This window comes from Cucumis sativus, chromosome 5 (assembly GCF_000004075.3).
Source record: "Cucumis sativus cultivar 9930 chromosome 5, Cucumber_9930_V3, whole genome shotgun sequence".
Lineage (NCBI taxonomy): Eukaryota > Viridiplantae > Streptophyta > Magnoliopsida > Cucurbitales > Cucurbitaceae > Cucumis > Cucumis sativus.
In genome coordinates, this window is record NC_026659.2 from 23,762,353 (window position 1) to 23,787,818 (window position 25,466).

Below are 25,466 nucleotides of genomic sequence, written 5' to 3' on the forward strand. Positions count from 1 at the left end.
AAGACGAGTACAAATATAAGTAGGAGAAATAATATGTCGACCTCATATATATATATATATATATTAGAAACAATATTAATTAGCAAGATTGTAATTGCAATGCTTACATCATATCATACATCATGAAAAAGAATTAGCCAGGGATTCTCTCTAGATATTTTGATAAATATAAATTAGGGTTTGGAAGAAAAGATATGAATATGATGAGATGTGATTGCAAAATGATATGAATGGTGACCTTAGCACAAAGAGAGGAGTAACGCTTCTTAATTAATTACCATTAATGCTTCAAAGGAAGAAAACAAATAATATGGGCTGGAAAATTAATCAAATTAAAGAGGAGAATCAATACCCTTCATTCACATGCACTTGTCAACGTATGTGAGTTTTCTTTAACACTATTTTCTTTTAAGAAATTTTGTAAAATAGCACGGTGTCTATTAACGGCATAGATATAGTCGTCTATTATGGTCTATCATGGATTGATAGAAAGTAAAATAGTAGGGTTTGCGATTTTTCAAATTTAAAGTTCATGTATATTTTATTTAAGTAGGAAATGGATGAAACATAAATATGGAAAGTGTTGTGAAAGTGTTAACCTATTAGAGTTCATGGTAGCTTTTTGAAATACTTTGACTATATTAGTTTTTTAAGATTTTTTTTTGTGACCATTGTTTTAAAATATTTTTTTATTGAATGGCTTTTCTTTAGTTTCATGTTTTCTTCCATAGGTTGAGGTCAATATCTCTAGCTTCATCTATGTACTTATTCAACTTTTTCATTTTCAATACATTTTTGTTAAGTTTGGAGTATGACGAGGGTGTTAAAATTGTGTTGATCTAGTTGAAATATTCTCGTATCAATGATTTCTCTTTGTCTCTTAGTGAAGGGTAAAATTAAAGAATTGTTGGTTTAAGGAAAATTGCAATGGATGACTATTTTAGCAATAATAATTAAGGATATAGCAACATTTTTAAAAAATTACAAATATAGCAAAACTATCATTGATAGACTTCATATGGTATATCAGTGATAAACTTGTATCATTGATAGAATTTGACGAATCTTGCTATATTTACAATTTTTTTAAAATTATGCTATATAGTTAATTAATTTGAATTTAATTGTTAAATTTACAACTATCCTTTATTTTAAAATATACATTTGAACTAATCTTTTTTTTGCCTTCCTTTTCTTCTTTTAGTTCAAGTTAAGGCGTCTAAAGAAGTATTTCGAATCATTGTGCAACATTTTAATTGATGATACTCACTATCTTAAAATTATATATATATATATATATATATGCTTACTTTCATAATTGGATCTTTTATCTTTTTTAACATTTCTCTTTCCACGTTAAAATTTTCTAATAAAAAGGAAAAAACCATAAACCATAAACAAAATAAAATAAACAACATTCTTCCACGTATATATTCAAATTAAAACAAAAAAAATAAACTAAGAAAATTTTTCTTTTTTCAATCCAACAACTTAAACATCAAGAGAAACCAAAGGTTTCCTATTGCGTAAAAATAGGGTTTATTTTCATTGGACCAAAATGCATAACCCAACTTTCTTAATACATTCACTCATAAGAATTAGTCAAATTCCAATCTAAAAAAATTACATTATACCAAAAAGAATTATTGCTTTTTTAATTTTGACAATTTCTTTAACTTTAATTATCTCATTCCTCACATCTTAATAAATTGATCATAATAATTATGGGACTTATTCCACCCTTATATAATACTAATATTTGTATCATAGTTTATTATAGCTATGTAAATACAATTATTAATTTTATGATAAAAAAAACATTTAAATATTTTTGACATTTATTCACTTAATATATATAATATATATATAAAAGCTATGTTTAAATGGTGTTGTAGGTATATATCATTTAGTCAAGTTATCGAGTATTATCATTAAGATAGAAACTTGAAAGCAATAGAAATTGAATGCAAATATACACTATTGATCAATAATCTATTTAAGTCAAGTTTAACTCTACTCTCATATGGTGAATTGTTCAATTTTACATACCTTGAATTTGACTCCACTTCACACATGAAAATATTATACATTTTCTTGACCTACAAGTAATCGTTGTTCATGTTTTTACTTTTGAGATAAGAATATTTAACTTTGAAAAATCAAATCATCCATTATTTATAATTTACCTTATTTAATTAGAAAGTCTCAAATAGAACTCAAAAGAAAAGTTAACTAATCATAATATATATCACTTTCACAATATTTTACGTGTTTGATTTCTTTTTTAAATTAATCCCCTCTTGAAATAAAAAAGAAAAAAGACAGAGAATTAGATTGAATTCTCCACAAGATTGGAAAAAAAAAAAAATTAAGCATCATCGTTTTGATCTTATAATCCAAATCATTCTAACTTTTTTTTCTTTGTTCAAATCGTCTTATATGTGATTGATTATTCTAAACAAACTTTCCCAATAATATGCTTTCAACCTTCAATTTTGGTTTTACACTGCTCTTCCTCCTCTTTCTTAAAATTACATTTTGAAAACAATATTTTCTCTATTTCAAAAGCAAAAAGATTAAAGGTTTTTTTTTTATCACTTTCCAAAAGTTTTAGCGTATAAAAATAATTAGTTAGAAGAGAAATTAAATGGCAAAAAAAAATGAAACTATTTACAAAATATAGCAAAATAAAACGTGAATGATTTATAGAGAATTTGATACTTTTGCTATAGTTTTCAATTTATTTGTTATATTTGAAAATTCTCATAATAAGAAAAAAGTAGATAAACAAGACTCGTAAATAAAATTAGTATTCATAAGATTAATTTTAAACAAATTGAGGGGTAATTCGAGCCACAACAAACTCATGATGAATCCTTGAGATACTAAATATAGTGGTGTATAAGTATTTATAACCTATACTATTTCAAAACCCTATTTCTTATCCAAACAAAATATAGTTTATATATCTCAAACACAAACTAGAATAATAATGCACCATAAGCACTAACTATTATAGTTATCATAACTCGTTGACTATAATAATAACCAATTTAACACTCAAAACACCTCTTATTTTAGTTTTTGAAATATATGTGTGATGTTTATCTCAATATGAAATGGCGCGTTAAATCCTCCTATTGTCCCACAGTCTTCTCAAATAATTTTTCAGGTTCAAGGAGGTAGTGATGAGTATGGATGATGCTGACATGGCAATTAGGGTTAGGAGGGCCAAGGGTCCTACGTGGATGATGTTGGAGTTGTGGGGAACTTGAGGTAGGGACAAGGTGTGTGTGAGGTTTGCCCAAAGAAAGCAAGTCTAGATCATGGAAGACCATTGTTGTTGTCTTTGGTCTTCTCTATGCCTTACAACTTGACCCCACTTCTTTCCTTCTGTATCTCTCCCTCTTTCAATTTCTCTACATTTATGCTTTGCTTCTCTCTCAAGTTTATGTCATTTTATGAGAGCCACTCAAAAACATTCTTTTCTTTTCTTTTTCCTTCTTACAAAAATATCCATTTACATTCAAGTAAGGTCTAAATCTAAACCTCCGGATATAGTTTTCCTAATGTATCATCAATTCACACAATTATTTTGATTTCGTTTGGTTTGAGCTATGCTTATGATCTATCGATTCAAAACTTCCAATTTAATCTTCCAAATTGTCACGAGTGATTGCTTTGTCGTCTTCTAAGGTTGGACCATTTACTAGGGCTATTAACATCTTAAATTAATGATTGACTCATAAACAATTAAGTTGATGGTGAAAATAAATTTCATACTATATCATCTAACCATTGTCTTTAAAAGTTAGTTCATGCTTCATTCTTATACACGTGTAGATTTTTTGTATTAACATAAAATTGACGAGGTATTTGATGCTTGTTCAAATAGAATTTAAAGGATATAAATTAATCAACTCAATTATAAAACTTTAAAAGATTTGATCGATACTACTCCAAAGTTTAAGAATATACGTTTATATTTACATCTATAATATTTAAAACATAGCTGTAAGTCATAAATAAACTAAAAAAAATTCCACAAATTCAAATACTGAAAACATGGAATATTGATTGTTTTCAGAGAAAGTGAGGGACAATTGCCTCTTTGTTTCCATTATGGTTGATTGCTTCAAATTGACTTTGATTAGGTCTAAGGTTTGGTTATGACAAATTAGTCCAAAGTGACTTAAAACTATGAAAGTCAAACTTTTTTTATATTTTCTTTGAGTAATATGAATAATTAATGGACATATCTGACCCACTAAGTAAAATATTTAAATTTAAATACCTGTTGTGCAATTGAATGATTATAGTAATAAAAGAAATTTGCATATGGTAATGATGATAAAATATTTTGACATAAGAATGACACTTCTTTCCTTTGTTTTGGTCGTGCATTCTTCTTTCATTTCTTTTAATATTAAAAAATTAATATATATGTAATATTTTTGTTATTAGAACAAATCATCGTAGAGATTACTCGTCTTTAAAATAGGGATGATCACTATTAATGTTGCATTTGAAGACCTATAGGTACACCTCTATTTACATATTATATGTTTAAACCAATTTCACAGCTATAGAATGGGATAACTTGAAAGAGAGAAATTTGCATACTTAAGCCAAACCAATGAACCTCGAATATATTTGGAAAATTGGGGTAGTAAATTGATGATTATATTTTTATGCATATAAAACATCCTATGATGTGATTTTGTTTCAAGAGTGAAAGTATATATTATGAAAAAATTTAAAGCTAAAAGGAAATAAAGTTTAAGATCTCCTTCATACCCACTTTTAATATCTATAGGTTTTCTCCAAACAACTTTTCAGATAAAATGTCACTTCTATGAATTATGCCAATGTGCGATAGGAGGTGGAAAGAAAACAAACAATATCACAACTTTGATCCTCCAAATACAATAGTCTTGAACAACAATTAACCTACCAATGTCGTTTCTTAACCATAGTAAGATATGAACATAAACAATTAAGTTAGATTTGTGATTGAGATCCGACACACAATGGATCTATCAAAGAAATCTTATAATAATTGCACGACTTTTTATTGGATGTGTTTTGAGTCGAGTAGTTTTATGTGTGATGATGATTAAGATTGAAAACCCACCTTTAGTCTAGTGAATATTTCAAGAACCAGGTATTTGTGTTCATAAATCTTCCAATTCTAAATTTTGAATTCGAAAAACTCTGCCAGTGTTATGGGAAATTGATTCTATGTAGAAAAATTGTAGATATTCTGAAATTAAATCTTTAGGTTTAGAAGGAAATATGTTTCATATATCTCTGTTTACTTCATAAAAATCCAAAGGAAAAAAGCATTACATATAAACTCTTTCCAGCAAATTTTATTATCGTAGCTTTTAGTCACTTATGCTTTTTACATCTTCAAATGAAAATAGTAATCTATACATAGAAAAATAGAATAAAATTCTTTGACTCAACTACAGAAATACACGTATGCCTTATGCGAACAAATAGACGATAAGCATCAGAAATAGAAAAAGATGTAAGCTATTAGAAAAACAATCTAAAATGAAATCATCCGACAAAGGGAAAAAATTGTTTTGAAACAAATCGCTTCCACATAAAACATACAGCTGCGAGGGTATAGAATGCCAATTATTGTTGCTTGTAATAACCACCTTGCTGATGAGGTGGATACTGATTCGGGATGGTGTAAGGAGGTCGAGGAATAGATCCAGGCTGTGGAACATGGGCATTGTAGTATGGCCCTTGCCACCCAGGATATGCTGGTTGGCCATACTCGTGGTTCGTTGAAGGTTGTTGAGACGCCTGTGGGTGCGGCGGGTAGGGACTAGTACTTGGTGGGGGAGCGGGAGGGGAATGGTAAGAAGGGGGTGGTGGCTGCTGTGGGGAATTGTACATGGGATGGGGTTGGGGATGAGATTGAGGATGGGGCGGAGTGTAACCACCAACGGGCGACTGATCATGAGGTGGTTGGTAATACGATTGTGGAGGGCGAACATCGGGTTGTGGCGATTGAGACCGTTGTGTGTGGGGTCCTACTGAGGGATAGCTATTGTTATAGCCACCAGGTGTGTTTTTAGTGTCCTGAAAACTGAGGCCGGCCATTTGTCTTTGGACATCTTCCATCATTTCACGGCATTGAATGTTTCTTGTCATCACAAAATCACTGCACTGCTGCTTCACATTGGTGATTGCATCCTGGCAAAGAAAAGTTGATCGACGTCACGGCACAAGAAAACCAATAAGAGATCTCTATCAATATCTTTCTTCAGGATGTCCAATTGGACATCAGTTCACAGCTATGACCTTTTAAATATATATGTAACTGAAAAATCCTCAACCATGGCCGACGGAATGTATAACAGTCTAATGGAAGACCAAGTGAAGAACGTTGGATATTTCTTACCTGAAGAGTTACATAAAACTTTAATCCCTCATTGATGTTCTCCTTGATTTCTCTGTACTTGGCTACTGCAGCTTGAATTTGTTTGTAGCATCTTTCACGGGATGCTGCAACAAATAGAAAGGAAGGGAATGAAGCCAGAGGGAAAGAAACAGAATATAGTCATATAATGAGATGTGGCCGATTGGATCATTTGACACGTTATACATCAGGAGCTACGGAACAAATGGAAGCAATTAAATTAGGCCATAAATGCAAATGAAATCAAATCAGATTTAAACGTCTGGAACACCAGATGTGGGCTCCAGAAAACATAAAAAATAATAATGATGATGATAATAAGTAACCAGCAGAAGCAACAATTAAGATAGTAACAAAACAAGAACTTCACCAAAATCGTCCACAAGAGCAGTAATAAATTACTTTACACTGTATGTCCTAAAGAAGAATAACTTGACGAACCGTTATCACAAACTGAAACTTATCATTTGGGCAAAGCAGAGTTTACAAAAGTAACATTTTTAAATTCGTATATATGTGAGTATTCAAGCCAGTTTGCACGCACCTCAACTAATCTCACAAACAAACGAATCTGATCTTACATATTTGGTTGTCAAGGTCCAAGAAAACTTGCTGGATATTTATTTCTAGTATGTGGCCGCTACGGATTAAATCAATGACCTCCTTAACCATTTATTGAGACAATGGCTCCCTTTTTACTACTAAGTCAATCTATGAGTTTACAAAAGTAACATAGCAAGGACTCATTTTTAAGTTTAGGGATTACAAAAAGTATTTCAAAAGTTGTAGGGCTAGGCAAGTTGTCCTATGAGATTAGTTGAAATGCACGCAAGTTGACCTAAACACTCATGAATATAAAAGACTAAGGTCTAAAACAGAACAAAGTTCAAAGTTTAAAGACTAAAGTAGAAAAAACTTGGAAGTTGGAAGTTATGGATTAAAACAAGGTTTAAACACTTTTGTGTAGGATAAATTACCAAACATTTTTGAGGAAAACAATGAAAGAGTAAAGATGGATGGAACCTAGCAATTTTGATGCTACCTAGGACAAATGAAAGTTCTAATATTAGAGCTTGAATCTTGAGTTCATGACCAGAATAAGTGAAGAACCTCACATAAAAAACCGGCTTCACTAGATGCATATATCAGAACGTGAGAACATGCTAAATCAATTAGATTTTTCTAAGTTGAGGTGAAAGTAAAAAGGTAACCATTATCCTCATTCCCATCTTGTAAACCAAAGACACAGGAAGCAACTAAAACTCTACCGAGTAATTTTCCTACCCTAACTCCAATAGTTCCAAAAAAAAAAAAAACAAAGAAAGAGCTTTAATTCAGCCAACCACTAATAAACATAGAACAAGAAAGAAAATAGTCCTTTGCTTACTTAAATTACGTACATCACCATAGAATTAATTCTCAAATTATAGTTTCTAATTGATAGACTTGAAAGGAAAAGATCATTTAGAGTTCATGAATCCTTATCTAAACAAAAGATACCTTTGTAGTCTTCTAGATTAAAGATGACAGAAAACTCATTGTTTTGGCCCTGAAAAATAATGATAGAAAACCAATTACTAATTCAAATCAAGTATCTATGACATAAATTATATTATGGAAAATTATTAATAAAATAATAGAATAACTGTCTACAACATCGATCATATTCAAAATTTCATATTTCAGATCAACCTTTTACTAAAGCTGTTTAAAATATAATTTCGGTCCACCAACTTAATTTTTCTATTTTGAGCCTGATTTTTTAAAAGTTGATTATTAAGCTTTTACCCACTTCTCCCTTTAATTTTTTCTTAAAAAGCAAATAATTCCCCACTCATCCTTTAACTTTCAAATTATCAATTATCAATTTTAATCCTCTAGCTTTCACTAAATTACATATGCAGCCCCTAGGCCCTTTACTATGGCATCAACAAAGGTGATGTTTTTGACTTTCATTATTGCTTGATAACATTGGTTTTATTTTAATGAAATAGATTGGCTGATTTTTGTTGTTTTGGTTTCTATAATAAAAAGTCCTCATAGAAATTGATGAGAGGTCCACCTCGGACAGAGGGTTGGGGAAATTGGGTTTTGAAGAAAAGGGAAACCTTTTCTTATTTGATGGGGAAATATTTTACGAAAACACTACCCCTGTTTTAATGATCTTTTAAAACGAAATTCAAAACAAAGAAAACAAGTATCTTTTGTTTTTAGAGATGAGGTATTTTAGGAGCTCTGTTTTTTAAATTGCTTCTGAAAATAAGTATGCCAAACATATTATCATCCTTTTCCTTGTATTTTTTATTTAAAAGACATAAAAAGAAGAGGTATCGACAACAAAACAGGGCTTATCTAAATTCCAACATGGGAAGAACTATTGTTGGACAAGGTATCCGTCCACAACAAAGCAGATATCAACAGAAGGAGTCATGTAACAGTCTGAAGTAAATTCTAAAAACGTGCAAAAACAAAAGATGGAGAAATAAACCTGAATTTGCAATAACAATTGTTCTTGGGCCTCAATGTTTTGAGAAATATCCTCGCAGATGTTGTCATATTTGGATACCTCCTTCCTGAAAAGATCCTCATACGACCCAGTTGATGTCATCAATTTTGGTAGTATATCATCCTGAGTAGCATAAAAGAGGCAAGGTCATCGTTTGTTTTGAGAACTTAGAATAGACCAGATGCTCCCACAAGTTATAACTATCAGATCAATAATGAGATTTAAGTGCAAAAAACCAAAATAAAATATGAATGTCTTTTTAGCATAAGATACCAGCTTCCATTAAGAAGATAAGGAATAGAGATCCGTCGGACTAAAATAACACCCACAGTCAAACCGTTCAAAACTTATTACCATCATTTTTTTTGTGAGAAAACTTGACTATTATTGAGCAAGAATGCAAGAAAACATGGGCCAAAGAAGCTCACAAAAAGGAGACGACCTATAAGAATGGACTCCAGTAAGACCAAACGAATTAGTTACAGAAAAAGTTAAAATAATAAAAGAAGAAGTCCAGAAACTGAGGCCTATCTAACAAGGGACCAAAGATCGCCTAGTAGAACACTTTCACACCCTTTGCATCATACCAAACTTGGATTTGAGAGCAAACATTAACAAAGTAAGATATAAGTTTCCTTGTAAGTTGTATCAAGAGAAATCAGCTTCCGTTAAAAAGAAAGGATACAAATGACATAAAAAAGATAGTCCAACAAAAGAAATGACCCAAAGAAACAAACTATAAAAAAAAAACTTGGAAACACACACCCATCAGAAGCATTAAATTTGACAGTAGAACAAACAAAATAAGTTATAATGGTATTAGAACATAATCTCTAAAAAAAAAGGTAAGTAGTATTCTTCAACACTTTGGACTGCAAGCCATACTAGTGCAAATTCAGAATTGGGGTTGAAACGGCGGAAACAACATAAATGATAGTCAATCCCAGTTTGTTTATGTAAACAAAAGTCAGGAGGCATTTGGCTTGAGGTAAGTATATCCATTGCCTACTGTTTACTTATACAACTCTGAAGTTGGTTGTTTAAGGTGGGAGGGGAGAGAATAAAAAATAATTACCTAGAGGTGGTTTTTTAAAATAAAAACTATTGGAGGCAACCATAAGAAGCTGTTCCTCTTCTCTTATTATTTAGATATCTTTTTGTTTTCAAATCAGATTGAATTGATTCTCTTCTAAAGGGTTGGTAAAAGAGTTGGTGGATCCTATTTGAATTTTTAATTAACTGCTTTTGATTTACAATCTATTATGGTTTCACGGTTGTTTGGATTATGTTTCTTATGCTCCTTTAATATTGGCCATGGGGGAGTTGATTTTCAGATTAAATTTTTGCCCTCGTGAGAGGGAAATTTAGCCCAAATCTTACTAATTCAACCTAGGGTCTTGATTGAGTCAGATAGCCTACAAAATCCTATGAAGATAGAAATTTTGTTTACAATTAATTTATAATTTCAAATTCCAGATAGGGAATGGGGATATTGGGATTAATCAGAGAATAGACCTTGGCATACCAGAGAGAGAGAGAGCATCGAAATTGGGAAAGAATGAAGGAATACAAGAGCACAAAAAACCAGCCCACAAAACCACCCTTTTAAAGGAAGGGGGTCCAACTAAGTAAAATGTTGCCTATAGAATAGTTACAAAAGATCTTTGAAACCGAAGCCCAAAGAAACGTGATATCTAGCCAACAACCAAATCTCACTATGCCCCCTCTCACTACCCCTAAACACTCGATCATTCCTCTTGCCCCAAATATCCCAAAATAATAGCACACACCCCAGCACGCCATAAAAAGCCACCTTTTTCACTTAAAGGGGAATGGAGAAGGAACTCCTCGATCATCGCTCTAACGCTCCTCAAGCCGACAAAGCTAACACCAAACTCCTACAAGAAAGAGCACCACACAGGTGATCAAAATCTTCCTCCACCATCCGACACAGAAAACAACAAAAGGGCTCGACAAGCGAAGAACTCCTCCTGACAAGCTTATCAATAGTATTAACCCAACCAAGCAAGACCTGCCAGATAAAAAACCTAACTTTCTTCGGAACCTTTGTCCTCCAAATCAGATCAAAGACCGATTCCTTAGGGGAGTGGGATCCACCAACAGCCCAAATAAAGAATGTCCTTTTTTGTCACAAAGGTGGCAAATCAATGGATCAAATTTATTTTCCTTCGTTGTTCCCTTGATTCCAGAAATGGGTACTTTATCATGAATAATTTATGTCAGTCTCTTTGCCTGCCCAGTACCAAAAAGCATGGATGATTGGCTAATGGAGGTTAGCAGGTTTGCAATTGAAAGGCAAGGCCAAAATAAAATTGAATTGTGTAGCTAGAGCTCTTTTTTTACTGTTTTTTTTTAGGTAAGACTCTTTCAGCTATTTATGGAACGGAGATCGAAGTTGTTTTCAAAAAAAAGCTTTCTCTATTTGATTCCTGATTTGAAGCATAATTCTCTTGGTGTTCAAACCACACTAAATCCTTTATATATACAACCAACAGATGACTATAAGTGACTAGAAGGCTCTTGTTTTATTGTTCTTTAGGAACCCTGCCTAACGGCTCGTTATCTGATCTGGTTGAAATAGATCTATTTTGTTTCTTACCAAAAAAAATGCTTTCAAGGATTTAAGGTAAAGGCCAAGAACTTGTACATCTAAACGACTTTATATTTCTAATTTAGGCGAATTATATCATTCCCTGCTTTTTTTTCATTGGGTGAGTTGGAGGGTAATTTTCATATCTTGTTACCCACACTTGCTTGATAGTCAATGCCTAGTCAATCCTCACATTTCTGAAGTCTGTCCCTATATACACTTTTTAGAGAAAACACACTAATTCGAGTAATTTCCCTGGGGGATAGAAATTGGGAATTTGCAGATCCAACAAAACATTGATATAGCCAGAAGACTTTGTCGGCTCGAGGAAAAACCAACCCATCAAAACACCCAAACTAAAAGAAGGGGGTCCAACTGAGTAAAATCTTACCAATGGAATAGTTACAAAAGATCTTCAAAATCGATGCCCAAAGGGAAACATAAAATCTAATCAAAGATCAAACCTCACTATGATCTATTTTCCTACTACAAACACTCGATCATTCTTCTCCCCCCAAAGGTCCCAATAACAGCACACACCCCTACAAGCCATAAAAAAACCACTTGCTTTCTGAACCACAAATGGAGGAGGAACTCCTCAATCATTGCACAAATGCTCCGAAGGCTGGCATAGCTAACACCAAAATCCTGCAGGAAAAAAACTTCACACGATCCAAGCATACTTGCAATTCTGAAAAAGATGATCAAGGTCTACCTGCGCCTTCCGAAAAAGCAAGCAACAAAAAGGCTCAACAAGCAAAGTCAACCTCCTAACAAGCCTAACCTGAACCAGCAAGACTTGCCAGATAAAAAACCTAACTTTCTTAGGAACCTTAGTCCTCCAGACCACATTAAAAAAAGACTCCCTAGGAGGGGAAGAATCCAACAACAAACTAAACAAGGATTTACTCGTATATCCCTAACTCATGTTAGGGCTCCAAATACGAGCATCCCTTCTTCCCTCCCTAAAGTTGCACCCCTCAAACAAAGAAAGAAGAGAGGTAACCTCCGTGTTTACCTATTGGTCAAATTACGACAAAACCCAAAAAAGAAAGACACGGGATTCTCGAACCCAACCAAAAGATCCAATATCATACTTTTTTTGGAAGAGGATAAATGATAAAGATGAGGAAATAAAGAACGTAGGGAAGTTTTGGGTTTTTTGGGAGAGCGAAACAATAGTGTTTAGAAGGCTGGAAAGGGATCTTAGTGATGTTTGGTCCCTTGTTCATAACTATGTATCCCTCTAGGATTTGATTTCAAAGACCTTTTTGTAACTATTCTATTCTATAGGTTCTGTTTTGTATAGTTGGAGACTCTTTCTTGAAGGGCTCCCTTCTCTTGTGGGCTTTGTTTTTTACACGCATCATTTATTGTTTCGTTTTTTCCTCAATAGAAGTTGTTATTTCTATCAAAGAAAATATACGACAAAGATGCCACACCACTTAGTTATGTTCTTAAATTTCCGATTCCTTGGTTAAGTTGTTTTCACCCAATTATTTGCTTTATTTCTTTCCTTTCAGCAAAATTTCTTATTTTGTATCCAAGAGTAAAATCAACAATGCAAAATCACAAACCCCGTTAGCTATTGAGACAAGAGGGACACATCATACAAAGAATTGATCAACTTGAGTGCAGACAATTAGACTCTAAAGCATATATGTTGAGAAACAAAGTGGAGACATTGTACCTTCCTCTTCATCTCTTTAAGCATGTCTTCAAGACCAGCTCGTTGAGCACCAAGATTTTCCAACTGCCTCTGTATAGTAGAGCATGCAACATTTTCAATACACATTAAACATAAACTACCTTTACAATATTTCACGTCAACAAGACAGGCAATTATTAATATCTTAGGTATACAACTAAGAGCCGCATGGTTTCAACCTATAATTCCAAATGCAGATTTACAGCTTGTTCCTTTGAGTTTTGACCATTGAATCAGACAGAAATATCATTCACAATATATGCATAGGAAACAAAAGTAAATGATTTGACAAACTGAAAAATAAATCTAAGACTTCTGTTTTACATCCAGCAATTACTATCTAACTATATTCTGTAAGAGCTAAAACTGGGAGCTACTGCCTAATCTTAAAATATCTACTGGTTCAGAAACTCACAGGACAAAAATTATTTACACATAAGCACTTGGAATAAAAAATGCAAAACCAGGTAAGGGAAACAAAAAGCATGAAAAAGAATTATAAGAATAAGGTACCAAGCTCTGTTTTAGGGTCCCAAGAATTGCATCTTCATTGGCATCCAAAGACATTATCGGCCTAGCAAGAGTTGGGAGAGCAGATTCGATCTGAGATAGAAATGCAACAATACCAATTAACTAAAAAACTTGCACACGGTTCATAAAATAATGATTATTGGCACAATGATTAACTTTTAGATAAATATCCAGGAGTCTATAACTCGTTTCATGAACTAACAACAAAATAATAATTTTACCAAATATTTTAATCAATTAAAAGATTGGCATGAGTTACGTATTCAGTGAGTTGTCCATTTCTCTATTAAAATAGGCAGGTATAGTTTGGAGCCAGAAATAAGCCAGACATTTACAAAAAAAACTGGAAGGAAAAAAAAGGGAAGCAAAGGAGAATAGAAAAGATGATCAGGAAAATAAGATTATGAGCAAAACATACTGGACGGTGATCAAGAATTGACAAGAGGGCTGAATGATCTTTCACTGAACGCTCAATCCTAGAATCGCTTTCTGCAGCTTGCTTCAAGTTGCCGGCAAATCTATTCAATCTATCTTGTATGTTCTTTGTCAATGTACTGGACTGAGGCCTAGTCCACCGAGTCCCAAACTGACTTCGAAATTGGGAATCCTCTCTTGCTTCTTTCTGCAGGAGCTCCTCAATCTGCACTAGCATTTCACTGTTTACTCTTCTTAGATCCCTGAGTTGTTGCAACTCAGCCTCCAAGCCTATTGGGCCTCCACTAATTTGCACTGCCTCAACATCTTCTTTTACATCCGTCGGCAGGGAAGAGTTTCCTTCCAAAGCAAGAATAGATTCTGGAAGGTCCATTTCCTTCAGCCTAACGCAAGTGAGCTCACTTGCCTGTTGCAATTTCTCAGCTTGTGTTCGTATAATGTCATCAACCATTTCAGTGTACCTAGAAAGAGCTTTAGCACTGCTATCTGGAATAAGACAAGCAAACATCTTTTCCTTGCTCGCGTCCAACACTTCATTCATAGCCATTGACTTCACCATGGAGAAAGCTGGGAGGGGAGGCAGGGTACTAGGATTAGGAACCCTCATGAGGTAGACTCTGTCATTTTCCTTCATGGCCCTCTCTAAATTACGGTTAAGATTGGCCTCTAACTTGTTAATAGCATCAAGAAGCTGTGCCGCAGCACCTTTTGACGACTTCTTAGCCTCCGTTAAAGCACTAATCCCACTTCTCAACCGAGCAATTTCCTCGGCAATATTTTCTTTCTCGTGTAACTCTAAACTGTACCTGTAGCAAGCTTCAGCAAGAAACAAAGCTGCTTTCAGCTGCACATGAGCTATCCAGGCCTTGTCAAAATGCTGGTTAAGAGGTGGAGCATTGAGGGCTGCCAAAGCTTCCTCGTAGTACAAACCGACCTGCCAACGCAGCAATCACAAATTATTCAAGCAGAATGCATGACAATAACCTTTAGAAATATAAATTGCCACGCTAAAGAACACATTGAGATGAGGGGTTATCAAATAACGTGAAAGGATGCGCTAAACTCTTCCCCTTATTCAATACATTGCAGATCTAATGCCAATATATAATTGGTTTTCCAAATTAAACAAGTGATAATGAAAGAACCAATTCATTCCACAAGTATGGTAAATTTAGCAAAAACGAAAGGTCGAACTAACTCGAACTGGATTGAAAACTATCATTTTTCTCCACACGAACAAAATTGAATCGATCACACTCACCTGCCTAGAGATCTTTGCGCAGACACCAGGCGTACTCCCTTTCGCAATCGTATTCTCAAAGACGCACTCTTGCGCCTGTGCTAACATCAGCCTCTCCAACATACCGACACACTCAACCGAAACATCCACAGTCGTAGAAGTTCCAATCGACGCTTTAGTGGACGCATTATCTCTCAAGAAGGCAAACGCCCCAGCCGCTGCAATAAACGCGTGCGATGCCTGGCGACGCCCTTCAACAGTAGCGCGATCGAAGGAGAGGCCAATCTGGCTGTAAACCGCACCCAAATTGAACAGCACCGCAGCCTTCTCCAAGTGGATATTCTGCTGAGAAGCCTTCTGCTTCTGCTTGAAGGCGTCATACCAAACGAAAGTGATGGTATTCACATGGTCCTTGTCGGGGGAAATGGGGAATCGGGTCTCGACAAGGCAGAGGGCTTTGAAGTAGTTTTGAAGGAGATCACGGCGGGCAGTGGGGGAAGGATCGGACTGGCGTTCGAGATCGGAGCGGTACTCTTTGAGGGTTTGAAGGTCGTCTTCGAGGTTCTGGGCATCGCGCTCGGAGTAATTGAAAGCGATGAAGTTGCGAAGTGGACGGTAGAGATCGATTTGAGTGGTTTTCTTCTCGAAGATGGCGAGCATGATGTTGGAACTGGTCCCGGCCGATGAGGATGAGGCCGTGCCGGCCATTTTTTCCGGTTGGATAAATTTTGAGCTTTGGAAATGGAGACAGACGAGATGGACTGAATTTAGTTCTTCTACTTCGTTCTTACAGCCAACGCTTTATTGTTTTTCCTTTTTTTTTTCCTTTTTCTTTTTCTCAATTTTCTTCTTCGCGAAGGAAATTGGATTTTCTTTTTTTCTTTTTCTTTCCTTCAGAAAATATTATGAAATTTCGTATTTTCATTTTCATTTTCGTACTTTTAACGATCCTTTTCGTTTTTCTAAGCTTTAATATTATCCCTTTTTATTCCAACAAATTGACTATAATTTAATTTTTCAGAAGACTTTTGTTAGGTTGAAATTTTGTATCCAACCACCTCCAAATTTAGACATAAACATATATTATTTAAAAATAGGATAAATACATTTTTAGACTTTAAAATTTACGTCCATTTAGTTTTTGAAGTTTCTTACATAACCATTCTGAAATAAGTACAAATATGAATGAGATGACTTGTTAATTGTAAGTAAGCCATTAAAAAGTTCAAAATTTATTTTAAACAAACAAATATTATTAAAGAGAATTGAGGTTTTTATGATAGGTTGAATTGTGTTGGTGGATTTTCCAGCTTCTATCGATGACAAAGATCGATGAATAGAGCTTGAAAGATAATTTGTGCATATTTGTTCCCAATAATCTTATAATCTAATTGCTAAATATAATTTGTGCATATTTGTTCCCAATAATCTTATAGTCTAATTGCTAAATTTTCAAAAACACAACAAACCATCTCATCTAAGTCAAAAATTAATGATCCAATCAACATTCTATTAGGTTAAACCTAACTCATGGATTATTTGATTAAAACATTATAAAATAAATAAAACTTCAAAATCTCACGAATTAAAATTACATATTTAGTTAGACATTTGAAGTAAGAACAAAAGTTACAAAAATAATATCTATATTTAGTTAGACATTTGAAGTAAGAACGAAAGTTACAAAAATAATATCTAAATTTAAGCTTTGTACTAAACATAAAATTTGTTTTGGTTGATAGAAATGTTAGACATACATAAAGTTTGTTTTGGTTGAAATCTCTAAATTTAAGCTTTGTACTAAATATAAAATTTGTTTTGGTTGATAGAAATGTTAGACATACATAAAGTTTGTTTTGGTTGAAATTCAAGATACACCTCGAAAAGTAATAAATGACATCACAACATTACGCCCTTAGTGAACTTAAAAAAATATGAAAATATCACTGTTAATGAAAATTTAATATATGTTCTAAATACAAACATACCACGCCAATCCATGGTGAATGAGACGCAAATTGACAACGGTAGGTTTGGGTGTTCTAAATAGGCATTGTCAAAAAGAGAGGAAACTTAGTTTACAGGTCAAGACATTTCTAAAAACTCATAGGTGATGATGCATTTCAACAATTGTGCCAATAAAAGGACTTTGGTTGAAATTTTCATTAAAACTTCAAGCATTCATAGTCTCAATTGTAAATTCCCTCAAGAGCCTAAGCAACCAAAAAACGACTTCTAATGAACATTGGAAATATCCATGGTCACTTTTCAGCAACATTTCAAACACAATAGAAAGTTGTGAGAGCAATGGGAATGGTAATAATAACCATAATAAACTTCTAAACTGGCATCCAATGTTTTGGAATCGATTGGGAAAAAGTGTACAAAGTTCTGAGTCCATTTTCCCCCCTTATTCAAACAACAAAAAACAAGGGGCAGGCCAGAGGTTTCATTTCTCTTCAACACACTAAAATGGCAAGGGGAGGATCTTGGTACAAGACATCTCCAAAAAGATTAAAAAAAAATTATATAAATGAAAATCTTGTTGACAGAATAACATTTGCCAACATCGCCTAAATATTATTGATCTTCACAATTACAAAGATTAAAATGGGGAGTTGTGAAATACGACAACCTCAATGTTAAGCAGCAGATTCCCTGGCAATCTTCTCTGCCTTAGCAATGACCTCTTCGATTCCTCCAATCATGTAGAATGATTGTTCGGGAAGGTCGTCATACTTTCCATCCAAAACTCCCTGTTGTCAAACAAGAGAGGTAGAAAAGAGCACACATTAATAGTGAAGTTTGCTTGCATCGTACAACATTTTAGATTGGGGATTCGAAACTATTTCAGACGAGCACTTTTTCAGGATTTTTTAATCCGAAACATCTTTGTATAACATTCACAAAAAGAAACCTAAAAAATCCACAATAACCTCAAGTTCGGACACACAGATTTTGTATACCTGTTAAGTAAAGGTGCAAAAAACAAGTATCCTCACATAATCCCAGACAAAGAAAAAACAGAAACAAACATACCGACCTTACAGATAATGGGCTGATTTATGTAGCTTTCTTATATTTATGTAAGAACTTAGAAAGTACAAGCAACCAAAAGCTAAATCCTCTCATTCTAGCTATGACAGAAAAATATATCCACAATAAGTAGTAGTTGGAAAATTCTCTAAAACCCGATATCAATTAAATCCAGAATTAAGTTCAAATATAGGTGAACTGTTCAAAATTCCTTTATAAGCATACAACTGAGACATCAGAATCTATTTAAACATCATAAATTAAGTAGAGTGAATCAAGACTTGGATTCACATGAAAGTCACAAGCTTAAAAATCAAGAAATTCTTGCCCTAAAGATTAAGGCCCAACATCCAGCATCCATTTCATTTTTTGTTTTTGGTTTTTGAAAACTAAGCCTACTTTCTCCCCTTTTCTTACAATAATTTGTCTCTCTTTAGAACAATTGTTGGATTCTTAGCCAAATTTGAAAAGCAAAAACAAATTTTTAAATGCTACTTTTTCTAGTTTTCAAATTTTTGCGTGATTTTTTAAACCATTGGTAAAAAAGTACACAGCAAAAGAAGAAATTTGGGGGTGGAATAGTGTTGTAGCCTTAATTTTTGAAAAGGAAAAACCAAAAATCAAAAACCAAATGCTTACCAAATGGGGCCTAAATTTTCTACTCTTTAGAAAAGGACTAAGCCACTGAACTCCAAGAAAAATAGAATAAGAAAGTAAGGATAGAAAACTTCACACTAAGTAGCCAGAAATCAATGACCCAAGAATTTACGAGTCAAACAAGAACATTGAGAAATCAGATATGATCAAGGATGCAATGGAACAAGAAGGTACCTGGAAACTGGTGATACTTTCTTTCAGTTCCACATACTTGCCCGGTGCTCCAGTAAATACTTCAGCAACATGGAAAGGCTGGCTCAGGAATCGTTGGATTTTACGAGCCCGAGCAACAGTTAACTTATCATCTTCACTGAGCTCATCCATTCCAAGAATGGCAATAATATCTTGCAAATTCTTGTAATTCTGAAGAACCTTCTGTACTCCACGAGCAGTATTATAGTGGTCCTCTCCCAAAATATGAGGAGAGAGCATACGAGATGTAGAATCAAGGGGATCCACAGCGGGATAAATACCAAGCTCTGAAATCTATACAAGGAACAATAATTGTAATCATTGGAAAATCAGCTGCGGAAATTGACAAAACTTTATTTATCATATACAACAGTCTTTAAATTGTCTACCTGACGCGACAACACAGTTGTGGCATCCAAGTGAGCAAAGGTGGTAGCAGGGGCAGGATCAGTCAAATCATCAGCAGGGACATAGATAGCTTGCACAGAAGTAATAGATCCTTTCTTAGTGGTGGTAATACGTTCTTGAAGGCCTCCCAGATCAGTAGCCAAGGTTGGTTGGTAACCAACAGCAGATGGAATACGTCCAAGCAGTGCAGACACCTCTGAGTTAGCCTGCAAGACAGTAAAAGTGAGATGGATGAGTGTGTTATCAATCTAAGAATCGATCAAATGCAAATTAATAGAGATATTTTCTGGTGGATAACTTGTTTTGGCATATTTACCTGGGTAAAGCGGAAAATGTTGTCAATGAAGAGAAGCACATCCTGTCCTTCAGCATCACGGAAGTGTTCGGCCACAGTTAGTCCAGTAAGACCAACACGAGCACGAGCACCCGGGGGCTCATTCATTTGACCGTACACAAGAGCACATTTGCTTTCAGCCTAGTTAAACATAGAAATGCATCAACTACCAATACACAGTTTCAACCAAAATAATAATTTAAGTGTAAAAGAAATTATAAATCATGAATCATAAGATGAAACAAATGAAAGAACTGTAGTGGAATGTCCCCTATTACTCGTTTATCACCAAGCTTAATGTAATTTAGGTGTAAAAGAAAGTATAAGTCATGGGTAATAAGATGCAACCAACAAAAGAAATGTAGTAGAGCGTCCCCTATTACCTGTTTATCACCAAGCTTAATGACACCACTCTCAATCATTTCTCTGTATAAATCATTACCCTCTCGAGTGCGTTCTCCGACACCAGCAAACACAGAGAAACCACCTGTTAAAATAGAGAGTGTGGCATTAGATACAACGCCAAGGACACATCAACAAGTGTATGCACATACATTATTATTAAAAAAAAACAAACCATGAGCTTTCGCAACATTGTTGATAAGTTCCATGATAAGCACAGTTTTTCCCACACCAGCACCACCAAAAAGCCCAATCTTTCCTCCTCTTTGATATGGAGCAAGAAGGTCAACAACCTGCAAAACATGGCAACACTCATAAATCAAAACTCAATTCCACCAACTAATCTAGTTCTGAGCTTAAATGGAACAAGAAAAGATAACAAAGTATACTCCATCCAGTAAACTTACCTTAATACCAGTTACGAGAATCTGCTGCTCAGTTGCTTGCTCAACAAAGGCTGGAGCTTCTCTGTGAATAGGCAAATAGTGGTCGGTCTCTGTTCAAAAAGATATACAGCGTCAGATTCTTGATCACGTTATATCAAAAGCATTGACAAGATAGGATATACTAGATTCTTACTAAGGTCGCCTTTCTCGTCAATAGGCTCTCCGATGACATTAATAATACGTCCAAGAGTAGCTCTACCAACTGGAACCTGCAATGACAAAAAAATTAAATTGGAACCCACAAATTGTCGTAAGAACATTATTTTACCCACATAAAGATGCAAACCAGTTATACCCATTAGCATACTGTGTCCGTTTGAAAAACATATCGAGATAAAAAAGACAGTAAGAAAACATGGAAAAGCATAGCGTATGGGGAGCGTGAGGATCTACAAATTATTAGTCCTTCCAGTTGAACATCCCATGTAAACACAACTTCAATTTCAACAAATCCACACAAAATAGAAAGATAGTGAAGACAACAAAAATCGACAAAATCAACCCAAATCTCATCAAATCAATACCATTACAACAATCAAAACCATGTCTTACAGTGATAGGAGAACCAGTATTGAGCACTCTCCGCCCACGAACAAGCCCTTCCGTCCCATCCATGGCAATAGTCCTAACCATATTCTCCCCCAAATGCTGCGCCACCTCCAGCACCAAACGGATCGAGTGATCAAGCACCTCAAGCGCCGTAAGAATTGGAGGCAACCCTTCATCGAATCTGACATCGACGACGGCACCAATCACCTGACAAACCTGGCCGATCGAGCCGGCTCCAGTGAACTCGTCAGTGATCTTTCCACTCGGTCCTACGTCCGACTTGGCAGATGGTGGGGAGGAAGGTGGTGGAGTGGCGGCGGCGGCGGAGGTGGCGTATTGAGCGACACGGTTGAGGAGGTAGCCATAAGGGGAAGCGCGAGAAGTGTTGGATAATGGAATTCTGGGGTTGGGGGAAGAGATGGGAGATCTGGAAGAAGACCGCCGTGCCGACGATCGGAGAAGGGAAGATAAGAGTCTGCGTGAAGCCATTGCTTGTTAGGGCTTCAGAAGCTCAGCATAGGGTTCGATGAATGAGAGTGGAATGGCACTATATGCAACGCCTACACTGCTCGAAATTGGATATTCCTTTTTTTCCTTATTTTACTTTGCTTTACTTTTTAGAAAATTATTAAGATTCAATTTTGATCACAGTAGTAAATTTTTATCTATTTTATATCTCAAACAAAATTTGATTTCCCATAGTCATACATATAATAAACATTTAAATTATTGAACTTTATATATGAATAATAGATTGTTTAAATTAAAAAAATATAATATTTAAGTTTCGAACGCTAAATATTTTATCAATTTAGAAAAATTATTTATTGAATAAAATCTTTCAATACTTTGTACTTTTTCTATTTTTGTCTCTTATAAATAAAAGTTTCTTTTATTTATTAAACATTCAAAAAAACAAAATTGGGATAATTAGACTGTAGATTGATTATATTGTTTAAATTGATAAATAACAAAAGCAATTTTATTAGTTTATTTCATAAACTTTTAAGGTCAAACACAACTACTATCAAATAAATAAATAATCTTGTTCTTTTTTTTTCTTCAAAACTCAAATCTCTCCCATCCTCCTCCACTCCTTGCTATATTTTTTAACTAGAATTTTAGAGCAAATAAAAAAAACATTGGCCAAAATAAATGTAATAAAATAAAAATTAACAAGGTAAAATAAGATTTCTAAGACGATTATCTTATTTGGCAATCTATTATCTATAGACACTTTCTATCAAGCTCTTCTTAAAAAATTGGGCCAAATAAGATGTTTGAACTAGACTCAAGCCCAACAAACAACTAAACCCAAATTATTTGAAGTCAAGCGAGATTGAATGGAATAGAGGAAGAATTTAGAAAGTGTTGAAGCTCTAAATATTGGAAGATTAAAGTGTTGAAGGTCTAAATATTTGAAGATTAAAGTTTCGAAGCTCTCAAAAATTAAAAGAGAAATATTATATTTCTTGGATTCTATAAGACTGAAAAAGTCGAGTGCTTAAAATTGAAACTTTTAAATTCTTAAATTATTGAGAACTTGAGCTCTTAAGATCTAGAGAATATAACTCGGTTGAAGTTGTAAATTGAATCCGCATATCAACAATCCAAAAACTAATCATGTAACTTAGAAGATCAATCATCCAAGAAAGATTAATAGGTTCAAAGGTCGATTCTAAAGAGATCAACAAGTCTTCCAAAAAAATCAACAGGTTTAAAAGTTAAAGTTTATTGACGGAGATAAAGCATCAAAATATTATCAACTATATTATACTAAAATCAATACAAAAATTCACAAATTAAATAATGGTAATAGAATAAAAATCACATTTGATTTATACAATAAAACACTATTTTAAAAAAACCAGGTTAAAAGCAAAAAAAAAATGTATAAAAGTCACATTGAAATATTGGAAATCACATTTTATATCTAATCTGTACTTTTTAGATTTTACTTTTATTTCTATTTCTCATCATTGATATAAAACGAATAAAAGTTTGAATTTAAATCACACTTATAAATTAACCAAACTATGCTCGAATTTTCCCCTATTTTGGACGAACACCAAGATAATCGAGATAGTGTTCATCCTAGGCGATATTTCAACGAAAAAGCCCCTAAAGAAGTGGTTGAATATAAGATGAAAATGTTAGTTTTTTATTCAAAACCTGGTAGGTGATCTCGACCCATAGAAAAAAACTATTTCAGCTAATTTATTCTAAAACATTACTAGTGTGAGATATGAAATTAATTTAAGGTTATTTTTCTACGACTTTCATAAAAACAAGGGTAGTTGTACTAATGGCGCATATATATATAACAACATTTGCAATACTTTTCTTATATTTACGGATGTAGTAAACAAAATCAATTACATTTATCTTTTCATTCGTTAGTATTCAAATTCGACGCTAAACTAGTGTATTTAATTAGTATATCAGTAAAATATCACAAGTGTGTTTATGTTTGGTGTATTAGTTAACTTTTTTTTGTGTGTATCCTTCAATCCATATATTATTTTCAACAAATGTGTGTTTATTTGTATACTTAATACGTAATTTTTTTTTTTCATTTACTGCAAAAATATTGTTTTCTTCAATAAACTTATAACGTTAAATTTGTCATGTGGTAATTGCTTACACTATATTTCAAGAAAAACTATTTTGTAAAGTTCTACTTGTGTTTATATTAATTTATGCCATAGTGATTCAATCTCTAGTACGAATGTGTTTTGAAGTTAGAGTCTTATTAGGTAGTCATATGAAACTTAAGATAATTTTATGTGAACTTTGTGACTTAACTTTTTAACCCAAAAGAAATTTACCTATTTATAAATCTGTTTGGTGAGCTCTATAGCTTAGGTTTTCTTGGCCTATGTACTTTGTCCCTTGAGTGTGATTAATTGGATATCGAGCTTTTAGTTTATATAAACATGCACTTGTTGTCACACCTCGTTCTATATTTTCCATTTAACTTGAACTAAGGTATTAAAACACTATTTAAAAATATTATTCAAAACAGGTGGTTGATAAATACTAATTTATAAAACTCGATAAAAAATTCGACAGAACTTCCCTTAAAGAGACGAATTAACCACACTAAAAAGAGGAGACATTTTCACTTCCAAAACACTTTTTTCAACAAGTCAACTTCTTAACACATCTACTTATCTTTGACGTTCGCGTGTACTTTTACTTGATTATCACTAGTTACTCGTTCCTTCCTAATTAAAGTAGGAAAGTAAACAAAGTCAAATAACTCCTTGACTATCTACGAGGTAACAAAATTAATACTTCAGAGTAAACTGAGATCCAAACGACTTATGATCCAACTTTCACACTTCATAATATTAGTGAGCGAATATTTTAAAGTATTTTCAGTATAAAATATATGTTTAATCTAAAAAATGGTTTATACATAGTAAAATATTGTCATTCAATTGATATTATAAGTTCTGTACAGTATACATGTTTCAAGATTTATGCTGGTTTTTTATTTATTTGATTCTCACGATTTTGAAAAATAAGTTTTATTTTATGTGTGTTAGAAATGTTTTATGTTTTCTTTTAAATCATTTATCGATTGATATAATTTTTAATGTGTTTTAAAAGTGTGGTAACATATAGAATGACGGTAAATTTCATCGTTTGTTCAGAGTCTACTGTCATCACATCTTGTCTTAGGTTTAGTTAGGATCGTTTGGGGCGAGGTGTAATGATTGTAAAATATTTTTATCTCAGGTCCAATCGTTTTGATCATATTCAATAATTATTTTATTTTTGTTTATAGTTTTTGAAATAATCTAATTTTTTCTTACATTGTTCCATGTTTTTCTATCAATGTTTTATAAAACCAAATGACAAGTTTTGAAAACTACAAATTTGTTTTTAAAAACAAATTTTTATAATTTGTCTACAAATTCAACTATTTTACTTTAAAAAAATATAAGAATTTAGCATAACGTGAAA

At 33.4% G+C, this 25,466-nt stretch overlaps 2 protein-coding genes across 2 annotated transcripts; both read right to left on the reverse strand.

Annotated features, from left to right (window-relative positions):
* Window positions 1-5,345: 5,345 nt before the first annotated feature.
* On the reverse strand, window positions 5,346-16,319 carry LOC101206084 (vacuolar-sorting protein BRO1). Its single transcript, XM_004150627.3, has 8 exons — window positions 15,492-16,319; window positions 14,214-15,164; window positions 13,778-13,867; window positions 13,247-13,315; window positions 8,928-9,068; window positions 7,940-7,988; window positions 6,422-6,525; window positions 5,346-6,213 (listed from the first exon to the last, which is right to left on the reverse strand). The coding sequence occupies exons 1-8, from the start codon at window positions 16,176-16,178 to the stop codon at window positions 5,647-5,649; spliced, it is 2,658 nt and encodes an 885-aa protein (XP_004150675.1). The 5' UTR covers window positions 16,179-16,319; the 3' UTR covers window positions 5,346-5,646.
* Window positions 16,320-17,769: 1,450 nt separating this feature from the next.
* LOC101205618 (ATP synthase subunit beta, mitochondrial) lies at window positions 17,770-22,050 on the reverse strand. Its single transcript, XM_004150625.3, has 9 exons — window positions 21,498-22,050; window positions 21,079-21,154; window positions 20,907-20,995; window positions 20,675-20,792; window positions 20,481-20,584; window positions 20,080-20,238; window positions 19,745-19,969; window positions 19,338-19,649; window positions 17,770-18,226 (listed from the first exon to the last, which is right to left on the reverse strand). The coding sequence occupies exons 1-9, from the start codon at window positions 21,981-21,983 to the stop codon at window positions 18,113-18,115; spliced, it is 1,683 nt and encodes a 560-aa protein (XP_004150673.1). The 5' UTR covers window positions 21,984-22,050; the 3' UTR covers window positions 17,770-18,112.
* Between the last annotated feature and the right edge of the window lie 3,416 nt (window positions 22,051-25,466).

Excerpts from the sequence above, each read along its gene's own strand:
- LOC101205618 (XM_004150625.3), bottom strand. The coding sequence starts at position 21,983 with ATGGCTTCACGCAGACTCTTATCTTCCCTTCTCCGATCGTCGGCACGG. Across the intron at positions 20,793-20,906 it reads TTCTCGTAACTGGTATTAAG|GTTGTTGACCTTCTTGCTCC; the intron begins GTAAGTTTACTG and ends CATGTTTTGCAG. Across the intron at positions 18,227-19,337 it reads AAAGTATCACCAGTTTCCAG|GGAGTTTTGGATGGAAAGTA; the intron begins GTACCTTCTTGT and ends GTTTGACAACAG.
- LOC101206084 (XM_004150627.3), bottom strand. The coding sequence starts at position 16,178 with ATGGCCGGCACGGCCTCATCCTCATCGGCCGGGACCAGTTCCAACATC. Across the intron at positions 6,526-7,939 it reads TAATCTAGAAGACTACAAAG|CATCCCGTGAAAGATGCTAC; the intron begins GTATCTTTTGTT and ends TATTTGTTGCAG. Across the intron at positions 6,214-6,421 it reads AGTTTTATGTAACTCTTCAG|GATGCAATCACCAATGTGAA; the intron begins GTAAGAAATATC and ends TTTCTTTGCCAG.